This window comes from Pelobates fuscus, chromosome 5 (genome assembly GCF_036172605.1).
Source record: "Pelobates fuscus isolate aPelFus1 chromosome 5, aPelFus1.pri, whole genome shotgun sequence".
NCBI lineage: Eukaryota > Metazoa > Chordata > Amphibia > Anura > Pelobatidae > Pelobates > Pelobates fuscus.
The window spans coordinates 292,076,631-292,091,021 of NC_086321.1; the positions used below are offsets into that span (position 1 = coordinate 292,076,631).

The 14,391-nt window shown below is 39.0% G+C and overlaps 1 protein-coding gene across 8 annotated transcripts in view; it reads left to right on the forward strand.

Annotated features, from left to right (window-relative positions):
- MYO9B (myosin IXB) overlaps nucleotides 1-14,391 on the forward strand; it is a 125,206-nt gene that overhangs the window by 75,946 nt on the left and 34,869 nt on the right. For 6 of the 8 annotated variants that reach the window (XM_063455433.1, XM_063455432.1, XM_063455434.1 and 3 more), the window contains 12 exons: nucleotides 767-880; nucleotides 1,566-1,605; nucleotides 2,203-2,325; nucleotides 3,661-3,741; nucleotides 4,858-4,968; nucleotides 6,273-6,395; nucleotides 6,523-6,672; nucleotides 7,049-7,218; nucleotides 10,037-11,173; nucleotides 11,465-11,528; nucleotides 11,622-11,740; nucleotides 14,133-14,284. In XM_063455433.1, the coding sequence (XP_063311503.1) occupies nucleotides 767-880; nucleotides 1,566-1,605; nucleotides 2,203-2,325; nucleotides 3,661-3,741; nucleotides 4,858-4,968; nucleotides 6,273-6,395; nucleotides 6,523-6,672; nucleotides 7,049-7,218; nucleotides 10,037-11,173; nucleotides 11,465-11,528; nucleotides 11,622-11,740; nucleotides 14,133-14,284 (2,384 nt within the window). The remainder of the gene's footprint in view (nucleotides 1-766; nucleotides 881-1,565; nucleotides 1,606-2,202; nucleotides 2,326-3,660; nucleotides 3,742-4,857; nucleotides 4,969-6,272; nucleotides 6,396-6,522; nucleotides 6,673-7,048; nucleotides 7,219-10,036; nucleotides 11,174-11,464; nucleotides 11,529-11,621; nucleotides 11,741-14,132; nucleotides 14,285-14,391) is intronic. The other 2 variants (XM_063455436.1, XM_063455437.1) reach the window with 1 other exon arrangement.

The window sequence follows — 14,391 nt, forward strand, 5'->3', positions numbered from 1 at the left end:
ATCTATTTAGAAGTCAGGCAGGGATACAGCATCAATGTCCATCTGCACAAAACATTGAGATCCAAAAGAACAGTTTCTGGATCCTTTGCTCACTAGGATACGATATTTGTCTAGCAATATAGACAGGTTTACAGATACACGCATATATGTAATTACAGCTGTCATGTGTACATCCTGTAAGCTGGTAGCGATGTGATTTCCTCTGGGGCAGATAGGTTGCATGCAAAAAGTGAGTCATTAACAGTGTCCAGCTGCATGAAATGTCCTCGTCCCCTATAACTACCACCATCCGGTTATTGCCTCTGGGCCTTGTTACTCTATGCCTGGTGTTAGGCTCTTTCAAGCTCTGTTAAATTGGAGTTTTGTGCTTCTTCTAACCACTTCCACAGATTCTTATTACAACTTTCCTGAATGTCATGTACACTCTTGTAAATGAATGTCAATAACAGGCCACGAATGGAACACCAATTTTGAAAATAGAGTCTGGAGTTTACCCTGTTTGATGTTTGAATGCAGAAAAATAAGATCTCTATATTTTTATTATAAGAAAATTAGGTGTATTAGTGGTTTTTCATGTATAACTCCGATTGAAATGGCCCATTTACATTTGAAGTGGTTTATACACATTAATCGTCTGTTTTAATGTGAATATTCGCTTTTGAAACCTCGGACTTCAACCCTCTTTTTCCATTCCCGAGTGATCTATAATGGCTTTTTTTGTTTTTTCTCTCTTCTGTTTTCTCCCCCTCCCTCATGGTCCTATCAGGGAGCAGCATTCTCAGCTGATGAACAGTATTAAGGGACTGTCTAGGCAAGGGGATGACCCGGCCATGTTACTTCGTTCACTTTCCCTGTACAGACACTCACGTTACCAGCTCCTGTGAGTGTCCTGGTTGTGCTTGACTTGGCCTCATCCAATGCATCAAAGGATGGATATAGTAAATGCTTTGATCGAAGCTGTACGTTTTGTAGCTAGATAAGCAATGCCCTTTTTATTGTGCTCTATTCACCATGAACCAAAGATATGTGTGTGCTGTTTGCTGTGCAGCAGGGGTAGCCAGCATGTAGATTCTCAGCTGTTGTAGAACTATAGCATCAACCATGTTTTGCTGATCTTAAAACTAGGAAAGCATCATAAGAGTTGCAGTTACACAGCAGCTGGGTCCTACCTTTTGGCCACCACTGTGTGTCATCCATGGCAGGAGAAGGCCACTGTGTGTTTGTGATTGTATCTGTGTGCATGCACTGTTTGTGTGAATATGCTGAGTGTGCATGCACTGTTTGTGTGAATATGCTGAGTGTGCCTACATGTTTTTATCAGAAGATGCAACCTGGTTCTTATGCTTGAGGTGTATATTAACACTCCTATATTTCTGACTTAATGGCTTGCAGTTTTCTTGCTTGGCAATGTATGCCCTTTTATAAATGTGCTTTACCAAGTTAACAAACGTAAAACATTCCTCCTAACCAAGACCTTTGGTTATGCTGACTAACTGCAAACGATTACCCAGTCACCTGTGGGAGAAACTGTTTGTAATATGCATTTGTCTACAATATTTCCACAGGAAAGCCAAAGGCTCCCGTCAAAAACAGCTTATCCCAAAGGTAAAATTCTTAATTGTATTTATTAGGAGAGGGTTTCAGGGTTTTTCACGATTTCACGATTTTAAATGCACTTTAGTGAATACGTCTTTTGGTCTATAAATGATTAATAGTACTGAAGATTAATGTATAACCATTCATCAACTAAAATTAGAGAATGTGCTCTGAAAATATATTCTTTAAAAGAACACTAGAGCAATTTAGTGTGTCATTTTGCAACGTGTTACTTCCTGGATACTTGGCACAGTGGAGCTAAACTCAACCGGTAATTGCCTAGAGCACCTGCTTTGCAAAGACTTGTCATTGAGCTGCGTTGAAGTACGTGGTTGGACAGCTACAGAAAGTATGGGTTGGGGAAGAAGGGGATGGCTATCAAAGGCTGCAGACAAGAGATCTGCAGCTTCTTCAAACTGTTTTTAGATATACCTTCAATAAAATATAAAACAAAATCATAATGCATTCATGTTTTCATTTGGGTGTATCTACTAAATGGTGATTTATTGTGTGTTTTGATGTTCTCTGTACTGTGCCACTTCCCATGTGTGTGTGCTTTAATGGGAGTGGAGTAAATGTCTGCTCTTTGTCTCTTTGTGCATACAGAACCTGCTGGATGCACATTCTCTTAAACTTATAATGGGCATGACTCTCCATGACAGAACAACCAAGTCTCTGCTACATTTGCACAAGAAAAAGAAGCCACCCAGTATCAGTGCACAATTCCAGGTTTGTCTAGGTGAATCTGTAATTGGTCTCCGTTTTATGGTATGAGTTTTAGCAAATAAGTTGATCAGTAACTGCGGTAGAACTAGAGCTTCTGTGATACTTTGCCAAACTATAGGATATGACCTATAGCCTGGCAAGCATCGAGGGAGTTGGAGGGCAATCTCATTAAACCTGCATTACAATGTTACGAGCAAGCCAAAGATATGGTGTGCATGCTGATATTCTGTGCGTACAGTATTATGTTGCCAATTATTAGACCTTATAAGTGAAAAATCCATATATTCCATAATTGTATCCTACAGCCCTTCTTTTTCTGATTGCTGCTATTAAACGGTTACTTTTTCTACCCATCAGTTACTATGCTTGCATCCCTGCATGCAGGACCTGTATCTAGACTACACTACATGCACTCTCACACATTATCTGCTGTTTTGCCTCTCTCGTAGTATCTTCTGTGTTTTTGATAGATCCTTGTATCGCACCATTTGCTGCTAATTATTTTCTATTTTACTAATTAACATATTCCCTCTGTCTGCATGCCTAAATAGGAAAATCTGCTATATCCCTCTCTTATCCTCCTCCTCCTTGTGTCATACCAAATGCTTATATGTCTTGTGCATACTCCCACTACACCATTTTTTCATTTACTGGATGGATTGTTATTAAAGCAAGGCAAGATATTCTTGGGTATGCACTTTGCAGTTTGCCTCCTATGTGTCTCAGTAAATGCCATAGCAAAGTCTTATTGATTTATTTTGTTATGGAGATTATAGTAGTAGGTTGTTTGTTGCAACTTCTCTGTGAATAATGCATTATTACAAAGCCTTTTGCTAGTTTTCAAGTACTCCAGGGCATTCTTGAAATCCAGTGAAAGATGTGTGCTTCCCCATTAAATATATATATAATTTTATCACAGATGTTGGAAATGATGGGAAATGGATTTTTCCCTGTTATGAATGTAATTTTTTACTAACATTGTCTTGGCAATACCTGTCTAGGTGTTAATGAATGCAGCGTTAGGCAAAACCTGACCTGATCCCTGTGACTGGCAAAATGTTTTGGGCAAGAAATGTGTGTATTCGCGTCTTCAGTTAAATATGGCTAAATGTGCCCGTGACCAAACTAAATTTATAGTTTAATTGTCAAAATACAATTTTTAATTGATTTGGTTAGTGTTCTACATTATTGGTAATGACTGCATTAGAAATGGTGTTCTAAAATTCTTAATTTGGTTGATTCTCTTTTTCGAATTTTGATGTGCTTGTGCAGTTGATCGTGGGTCTTGTGTTAAGATGCAGCTCTACAAATTGGGTACATTCATTTTTTCCTTTTCAGACATCGCTTAATAAGCTTCTGGAGACACTGGGTAAAGCGGAACCTTTCTTCATACGATGCATTCGTTCTAATGCTGAGAAGGTGAGGATTTTATATCACAGATTTGCTTAGCTTAGCATTTTAAGTGCCCCCAGGTTTAATACGACAAGTCTCCTATTTTTGCACATAGTACTTTAGAAGGGGAATTATAACACTTGAAAACTGCATATCCTTCTAAAGTTTTATTTGCCAGTTTAGGTGTGTGTTAACACACAATACTATTGCTTATTACACTGCTTTTATACAGTAAAATTGACCTAATTACAAATTAAGTGAAATAATTATATTTTACATGTTCACTGTCCCCGCTGGTATCTGGATACCTCCTCTTTTGGATTAAATTTAGGAATTGACACAGACCTAGGACTGCGAACCTAATGAGTTAAAGGAGAACTGTTTTTTTTTTCTATAAGAATCCTTGCAGCATGTAATGAAAAGATGATTTTTTTGTTTGTTTTTTTTGTTCTTTTTTTTTTGTTCTTTTTTTTTTACACGTATGAAGTGTTTGTAAAATACCTGAAAATCTGACCCCTACTCTCGCAGAACACTAGATCCCTCTGCCATTTATAGTTAGAATATCATCCTCTATAGTTTTGCCTGATCTGCCTGGTCCTAATTCTGTCCGCATTGGCAATTATCATATTTACTAAAGCCAAATCGGCCTGACCGATTCTGTAACATTGGTTTGGGTGAAGATATCACAGATTTTTGGAACTTAGCCGGACCAATCTACAGCACCAGTATTGTAAATTATCATTCGCTTGCTATTTGTGAGTGATAATTTGAAGAGCTATATGCACTGACAAAGCTAGCTGCCAGCAGGCCACTTGTTAAAAACCCTCAGCAACGCGAGTGTCAATTATGTGGTGGCTGGCCAGGGCTTGTTAGCCATCCGCCACATGGAAATTTATTTTAAAAATTTAGAAAATAAAAATCTTATGGGTGTCAAAAAGGCCCACAAATTGCTACAATGGAGGTATGGTGTGGGCATGTCTACCAAGTAGACAAAAACTTACGTGCTGCAAGAATTCTTATCATGGAAAAAGATTTCTTGTGATAGTTGTCCCTTAAATTTGATCTAATGTTAACTTCTTATGGTGTCATTCTTTCCCGCTTTCACTCTCTTACACACACATATTAATTTACATTTATTTTTAGAGGGAAATGACATTTGATGAAGCATTGGTCATCCAGCAGCTCCGATATACAGGGATGTTGGAAACTGTCCGGATACGGAGATCTGGGTACAGTGCAAAGTATACCTATCAGGTACAGTAACAATCCTATTAACAAGCAATGTTTTCCTGTTACTTTTTGAGGGGCCGTAAATCACAATTACTATTTTAGAAGGAGCTACAAATCAATTCATAGTTCTGGAAACCATTTTTAATTTGCAACACCTCTTTAGGCTTTTTTTTTTTTTTTTTTTGAATTTTTATATTTCAGGTACAATGGCAACTTCACAGATGGGTAAAGACGTGTCTGTATAAAACATAATATAGTGTAAACAAAATTATACAGTATTTATCAAGATTTTGTGCGTTTTTAAATTAAGATAATGCTTTTGCGTTTCATCCTAAACTAAGCCTACATTGCTCTTCTGTAACTGAGAGATTCAACCAAATAAACTATGAGTAACTGATATATATCCACCAGTGATGCATAACACATACGTAGCTAGTACTGGATAAGTAAATGCAAAAGAAAAATGAAAGGCTATACAAAAGTATTAATCCTCAGAAGATGGAGAATTGACAACTTGGTATATAGCTCAAAGCATCAGTCAAGAGGTTTTATTTAACCAATCCCTAAGAAGGGGAATATGGAAGGGCAGTATTGTCCCAAATCAGCATGCTATGCATATCTGCATCCCGTCGTCTTGCACTGCCAGCCCCAGGCCAGTTTCGGAAGCCTCTCAGAATGTCCTATTGCCCTGCATTCCATGTGCAAGGCAAAGCCTTCAGACAGTCTCTTAATGCAGAGATCCACCTGGAAACTTGGACTTTGTGCAGGGATTATCACCCCTCCAACCTCCAACCCAGGATTGGAGCGACAGTCTCAGCAGAACCAGTATCCAGCTGTAACGGAGGGAAGGAGGGATGATGCACTTTCTCATCAAGTTTGCACCAGAAGCGATTACAGATGGCAGTAATAACCTCTTCCCACCGCTGCTGCTTTGCCTACATCGAGGGTTCTGTTACAGGAAAGTTGGCAGCCATCTTACATGTGGTGGTAAGCAAGCCATTCTGGAATAGACCAGGATGATCCCCACTGGTTCAGAGGGGGGGAGAGAAGGACACAATAAATAAACCTCAGAGGCAGAAGCGGCTCCAGATAGAGATCGGCCACAACTCCCATATTTGGGCCGCATAGGACACTTCCGGAGTGTCATGCTTACTGATTAAAAGCTCAGAGCAGTAGTGAGGGATACTCTCTTCTTGTTAAGCAGTCACTAGGATGCAACATTGGTGCTAATAACCACAGTTTAATCTGAACAATACAGTGAATTATGCAGCCCCTCTGCATAAGGTTTTAAATTTACTATTTATTTATTTTTTTTCACTTTCTTACAGGAGTTTGCTGACCAGTTTCAAGTGTTGCTCCCAAAATCTTCATCCCTGCTAAAAGCCGACATTGCTGCTCTACTAGAGAGTTTAAACCTTGACCCTCATAATTATCAACTTGGAAAAACCAAGGTAGCAACTAATTCTGCTGGTCATGGCTTTTGTATTTTCTTCCTGATAGAACTTTTTACACTGCTTGCTTATTCTCCATGTGTGCATATCTATTTATTTTCCTCATATTTCCTTTGCGTCCTGTCAGGTGTTCATGAAAGAACCAGAACGACAGAAACTACAGGACACACTCCACCAGGCAGTCATCAAGAAGATCGTTCTGTTGCAGAGCCTCTTCCGGATGGTTGTGGATAGGAGAAACTTCCTCAGGATGAAAACAGCAGCTGTAACCATACAGGTGATTTATGATCTTACATGTACAAATTCTCCATGGCACCCTAACCCTTTTACTTCCTGTTCTATGCAGAAGTTAAAAAAAAAATAATTAAAATGCATGGAAGTGACACAATAATTTTTGGAATGTTATTAAGCCATGTCCAACCAAATGATCTCTTTGAATTGAATATATTCCCTTGAAGTCTAATATTCCTGTTTTAATTTGTTATTAAATAAAAGGGTCATTGAATGAACAATAAACTTGTGGGCATTCAGAATATTTATGTTCTCTATATATATTTTATTTTCATTGCCTGCTTTAACATATACAACAGTGTTATGTTTCTGAAGTAATTTCTTAAATTAAATCTTTCATTTTGGTGATATTTGCACGACAGGCCTGCTGGAGATCACATCATGTGAGACGAAAACTAGAGATAAGTAGCAATGCAGCTGTGTACATCCAGGCGCTTTGGAGGGGTTATTCTCAGAGACAAAGATACTGCAGACAACTCCAGGTCATCCGTCGACTGCAAGCGCTATGCAAAGGCCATTTACAGAGACAGAGGTGATTAGGCCTGTAGTAAGACTTGATTTTGAACGGAAGCTCTAGTTAAACTTTTCTCTTATTTCATAAGTCAATACAAAAGTATAATCTGATTTAATCACAGTACTTTTTAACAAACAAAAAAAAAAATATCTTACACCTACCAGCTTAAGTAGCTCTGATCTATTAAAGTTACAGGTATTTGACACATGGATCCTGTGTTTGCACAACATTCCAACTTAAGGTGCCCATGTATGGCGTCATACACCAAGGTAATTCACTAAAGTGTGAATTCCGAGCAAAAAGTGAATCATAGGGCAAAATAGACAAATCCATGTCGGCTAGGTTTTCAGATTTACTGTTTTGGCTTAAACTGTAAAGTTCACTTTCAATCCCTAACCATTCACACTTTTTTCATTTTTTCAATTATTTTGTATATAATATAATACTGTTGTTCTCTAAAGTAGAAACATATTTTTGAATGTACGGTAAACTAGCAAAATTATTTGTTTGTTGCTGTGGATCTTCAGTGAGCGCATAAAACAGAGAAGATTGTAATTCTTATTATACTTTTTTTATTATAAAGCGCCAACACACTCCGCAGTGAAATTGTAAAATTGGTACAAGTAAAAAGACAAAAGTACAATACATCTAAGAGACAATAAAACATTTGACAAACAAATACAGTAGGGGTTGAGGGCCCTGTTCCCATGGGAACTTACAATCTAGATGGACAGTAGGGGTGGGAAACAGGAGGTGGGGTCTGCAAAGGTGAAAATGATGGTAATACAAAGTAAAATGAGAACATTTATTAGTAGAATGTGGTGGCTGCTGAGTCACTTCCCTTAAACAAGACTGTTTGTTTTTTGGGAGGGAGCTGGGCCTGACATTCGACAGGCAATGGCATATGGCTAGAGCTTCTCACAAAAAGCCTCTAACTAAACCTACTGGAGGGGGGGGGTTGAAACAAAAAAACACAACACTATTTTTGTAGAAAACATTAGAGCAATATTCTTCCGAGTATTTGGTTTGGATCTTACTGGACCTGGAGTGCATCACTCAATTTTTACTTTTTTGCACCTGTGGACATAGTTGTGGTGGGGGAAGTGGCCTACGCTCTCTCCCCCTTCCCCTTCCCTTCTTGGGTATTAGCTTGTCTCTGACCTTCTGATTACTGTACCAATATGCTTGTATAGTAAACTTCCTGAAATGTACTCCTATTAAGCGGTATTTCAGCTCTCGGCAATTGCTTTCAGAATAATAGCCGGACATCTCTCTCAGTGTAGCAGAGCAGAGTCCAAGCTGTATCGCCATTTCACCGTGCCAATCAGAAGCTTCCCTCACTGTGTCTTCCTCTGGAGAGACATTCGGCCATTACTCTGTATCAGAACAATTTATATTCTGCAGTGTGTTATTAAAGGGACACTATAGTCACCAGAACAACTACAGCTTATTGAATTTGTTCTGGTGAGTAGAATCATTACCTTCAGGCTTTTTGCTGTAAATACTGTTTTTTCAGAGAAAATGCAGTGTTTACATTACAGCCTAGTGATAACTTCACTGACCACTCTTCAGATGGCTGTTAGAGATCCTTCATGGCTCATGGCTGCCTAAAATGCATCTAAACATTCAGTGTATCTACCCTCTGCATGCAGACACTGAGCTTTTCTCATAGAGCTTCATTGATTCAATTCATCTCTACAAGGAGATGCTGATTGGCCAGGGCTGTGTTTGAATCATGCTGGCTCTGCCCCTGATCTGCCTCTTTGTCAGTCTCAGCCAATCCTATGGGGAAGCATTGTGATTGGATCAGGCTACCACTTCTGCTGATGTCAGCAGGCAGTGGGCAAGTCAAAGGAAACGGTGACAAAGCAAGCAGCTCCAGACTTGAATACAAGTAAGATTTTACAATATTTAGGGAGGCATGAGGGGACCAGGATGGCTAGATGGTGGTTTTAACCCTATAGGGTCCGGAATATATGTTTGTGTTCCTGACCCTATAGTGCTCATTTAACTATCATTTTGCAAACTATTTTTTGTATAATGCCATGCTATGCCTTAACTCTGAGCTATTTATTCAGACACAAAAGATTTGTGCTCATTTCACACACCTCTTTCTTCATAAAATTCCCTTACCTACACAAAACCTACACCCAATTTAACGGACTTGCCGTTTACGTAGAATGGCCTGAACCATGATCTGAATAGTTGTTGGCTGTCAAAAGGTGATGCCCATGCTTACTTAAATCTGCACTGCAAACAATCAAAGTAGTGCAGCAGTTGGCCATGCTTTCATGCCTTTTAAAGATACCCTGCATACAATGGATGTATAGATTGACAGCCCCTGTCTTAGGCACTCAGAAGTGTTTGCATACAGTAGGGGTAGGGGTCTTCCAAAGTAGCTGGGTCACCAGAGGAAATGGATATAGTGTCTAAGTTTTAAGACCAAGTCAAATCATGAAGCACAATTTGTGTAAATGGGAAATGGTGTTTCTCTTGGCCAGTAAATAGCTCTAAAGGTGTTTTGATTCTATTTTAAGGGAGTGGGGTACACTAGGGAGATTGGAGGCAGTGTCTGCACTTACACCCCTTGCCTTTATATCACACACAGTCACTGTGAGAAATTGACAGATGTGGAACTTATTCATCAGGTGAAGGTCTCTTACTGAACTTTTAGATGCTGACTAAACCAAAAAACAAGTTTGGTTTGAAAGAACTAACTAGGAAGAAATTGACATGTATCAGAGAACAGACTATGCAAAATATTTTTTGTATTGGTTAATCAAATAATAAACATATAATCCATTTATAAGAAAGCTGATGTGATCTATCCTTCCAGGTACAAGGAAATGCAGGTGATAAAGCAGAAGGCTGAAGAAGAGAAGAGAAAGCAGGAAGCCCTTGAAAGAGAGAAGAAAGCTCTGATGGAGCAAGCTCAAAGGGAGGAAGAGCAAAGGCAGAGAGAAGAGCAAAAGCGGAAAGAGGAACAGCAGAGAGAAGAGCAAAAGCGGAAAGAGGAACAGCAGAGAGAAGAGCAAAAGCGGAAAGAGGAACAGCAGAGAGAAGAGCAAAAGCGGAAAGAGGAACAGCAGAGAGAAGAGGAATCACTGAGAAAACCAAAGGCGAAAGATGCCAAAGAAACCCAGAAAGGACATGCTGAGAGCAATCTAGAAAGCGCACCCCTGCATTATAATGTGAAGGATGAACAAAGAAAGACCGAAAAGAGCGTTGACCCATCTGGAACAGTGAATAGTGTTTGCAAGACTGTTGAAGAAAAGGAAAGGGTTTTTAAAGAAAATGAGCGAAACAGAACAGGCACTGCAGATGTAGAGAGTGCAAAAGAGCATTCCCAACCTCCTAGTATGGATAAAGTAGTTTTGGTGGCAGATTCTTCTAAGCCAAAAGAATTGCAAGTGGTCTCATGCAATGATACAGTAAGTTCTGAGAGGGCTCCAAACAGCAAAGAAAAACGGGAAAACCGAAGGCTTAGAGGTTTGGAGCATGACAAGTTGCAAAATAAACATATATGTTCTTCTATGGAGGAGGCTGAGAAGGATCATCCTCTGCAGCCGGAGAATGTAGTTGAACGTCAAAACCATGAAGACGTTGTAGAACCCAGCGATGAGAAAACTGATAGAGAAAAGGAAGTTACAAAGGTGTTACCAGTTGGTGTGAAAGTTGAAGCAAAAGACCTGATGCAAGATTCCAGTTTACCAAAACATTCTAGACCTTCAGACTTGCCACTTCCATCAGCAAAGCAGCCAGCAACTCCAGAAGAGGCAATCAAGCATGGTGGAACTCAAGAGGCAGAAATTCCAAGCGTGGGAATAATCCAACGATACAGTGACCATGAGAAGCTGAAGAATATTGCTGAAAAGTGGAGGGAGAAGAGATACGCTGAGTCTGGGCAAATTGAATCACCAGTCAGCCCAGAAAAGGAGGGTGAAAAGCTTCCAAAGGATATCAAGGCAAAAGAGTAAGGCACATCTAGTTATCTGCTAGTTCAGTTCAATATTTATAATCAGAAGTATGCAAATGTGTGTAGTCACAGGCCCATAGAAAGAAACCAGTTAAATCTAAACCCTGAAAGTCCTGTACATACAAAAAAATATCGTAAATCATAAAATAATTGCCACCTAAAAACATTTACAAATAGTGTAGAATAGGATTTCTATTATGTTTGGTACTGAACATTCTGCATATACTTATATACCTCACTTGACTACTATAGAAGACTGTTTTTGCATTTTTTCTCCTTGTATTATAGGGTGAAGGCAGCGACCCCATCTCCAGACGTTAAATTTGCTCTGCAACCTGCACCCGCCATACATGTAAGTATGTGACTGTGACTAAAAAACGTGTCTGCTATACATCGCATACATTATTATCTTATCATATTTCTTTATTAAATTCTTCCCTCACAGCCAAACCCCGTGCAACAAGATACAGATAAAGCAGTGAAGAAGGCACCTCTGCAGAAGAAGAAATCAAATGAACCTGGAACACAGACTGAGCAGGCACCCCCACAACATGTGGATTCTAAGTGAGTGGGGGTCCAATTTGCTCAATAGCAATACTAATCAGTTATTTATTGTAATCTTATGGTCGGCTCTCCTTCTCTTAAAAAAAATCTTTTTGACACAATCTGCTATCTCTTCTCCATTTTCCATATCTCTTCTCCTCTTCTCATGGTTCTTACAAGAACTGACTACCCTCTTCTGCTTATGCTGCAGTAGGATTAATATTCTACCTGATTTTTTTTTTTTTTGTTATTAATTACTACTACTTTTATATTTTATTTTTTTGTTTCATCAGAATGATCTTCATATTGTAAGCTCATGGACCATCTTGCTCCACATTTTATATAACAGGTCTATACAGATTTTAGTCTTGTATATAGATTTACTTTTTTAAAAAGAAAGTATTTTTAATTGGATGGGAGAAAAGGGCATGTCCACCATGTATTGGAGAGCTTCCACAGTGCCATGACCACTCCCTCTCCTAATATTATTTTTATTTTCTTTGCACGGGTCAGCCGCCACATGGTTTACTCTTCTACCACAAGACTTATTTTGTATTTTAAAAAAATTCACGAATACCTATGTGCTGCTAGTGTGGAATTATACCATATACCGACATCCAAATATAGAACTGTTAAAGGACCACTATAGGCACCCAGACCACTTCAGCTCAATGGGTGCCAGGTCCCCCTAGTTTGAAACTGCTATGTTTTCAGCTGCAGGGTTAATCCAGCCCCTAATGGCTGTCTCCCTGATAGCCACTAGAGGCTGCTTCCGCGATTTACACTGAGTAAACTCCAGCGTCAAATAAGATCCCCCATAGGAAAGCATTGAGTAATGCTTTCCTCTGGGCAGGTTTAAATGTGCACGTGCCTCTGGCCGCGCATGCGCATTCTGCTCCACTCGGGAGTTGACGTCAGCGGTGGAGGAGAGGTCACCAGCGCCGAGGGAGCCCGGCGCTAGATTAAGGTAAGTGGCTGAAGGGGTTTTATCCTCTTTGGAGCCGAGGGAGGAGGGCACTCCAAGAGCCTATAGTGCCAGGAAAACGGGTTTGTTTTCCTGGCACCATAGGATCCCTTTAATGTCCAATTCTTCATCATCAAAGAATTTGATCTTTAGAGCACTCTAGTCCTCAGATATGATCTAAAATAAATGTACAAAAACAAGAAGAATCTTATCGTTTGATATGTAAATAACCAAAGGCAGAGATGAAATACAAAAATAACCCCTGACATGACTTAAAACTTTGTACAAGCCCTAGTAGAGTCAGCATATGGATAAATATTTCCTTCTCGTCTTTAGTGTACCCAAATGGAGACATAATATGAGATAACACAACACAGAAATCTCCAATAGTGTAGAAATTTAGTTAGAGGAACACCAAATCAACATTCCTAAAAACATCATGTAAAGCAAAATCTAATGTTTAACCCCTTAAGGACCAAACTTCTGGAATAAAAGGGAATCATGACATGTCATGTGTCCTTAAGGGGTTAAACTTCCTTCATTGCTCATTCTGTTTCATTTAGAATATCTTATGTACTGCTCTGGTAATAGTCTAATAGACCCTGTATAATTAAAGTTAAATTTGCAGGTTATAAAAACCAAAGCAAGTTAACATCTGATTGACACAGCTTTTATGGGGGAAAAAATGGTTTACTTTTCAGTTGTAGCTAGTGAGGTATGGCTGGGCCTGCATATACAGAAACAAAAGTGATACAACTCCTAAATGGCAGAGAATTGAGAATTAAAACTACAGACATGATCTATACACTAAAACTGCTCCATTAGGCTAATGCTGTTTTAGTGCCTATAGTAACACTTTAAGGTGGTATATGAATAAAAGAAGCAGAAGGCACTCTCATAACTTCCAAGATCAGGAAAGCCAGCATATGGCAGTATAATCCCTGCATAGGTATAAGTGATGGCTGGTTATATATGAAACCCCACAGGGCATAAATGTTTCCAGATTCCAAATAGTGATACCGTATTATTTTTCCATTAAAGCCAGGAACAGACGGAAAAGGTAAATCCACAGGTATTGTATTGAATACAATAAGACTAAAACCATAAAAAGTCTGTATATTTCACTTGCTTCCACAAATGGCTGATAATGACTGAATAGGCCTCATGCTGGATGCATTTGGTTTTGAATTTATTTTACATCTGTACGTTTTAAATGTCTGGATCATATACTTCTGGTGAATTTAGATGGGAAAAGCACAGATTTTAAACTTTACACTGAATTCATCCAGATTCGGTCAGAATGACTAAATTTTTTGTAAACATGTTTTTGTAAACATGATGATTGTTGATAAAAAGTGATGTTTAGTGAATAATACCTTAGTAAGTAGTGTCTTCTTTTCAGCACAGTTAATGTTTTTTTGTTTTCTTTTTTTTTTCCCTTAACTGCAGACACACTTATAAGAACCCCCTGCATAGGCTTCTGGGTAAGAAACCTGACAAGCGAAATAGCAAAGACAGTCCCCTTACACCAGATGGCACAGAGCAACTTGCTTCCCCAGTTGTCTCTCAGGAGTCAGCTACATTGAAGGGATCCACCGAAGGTGAACTTTATTAACATTGCTTTTGTTCCAAGGACGTGCAAGGAAGTATTTTTATGACCGCAAATAAAGCTAAAACTGTTCTTTTTTTAGGAGACGACTTGTGAAAT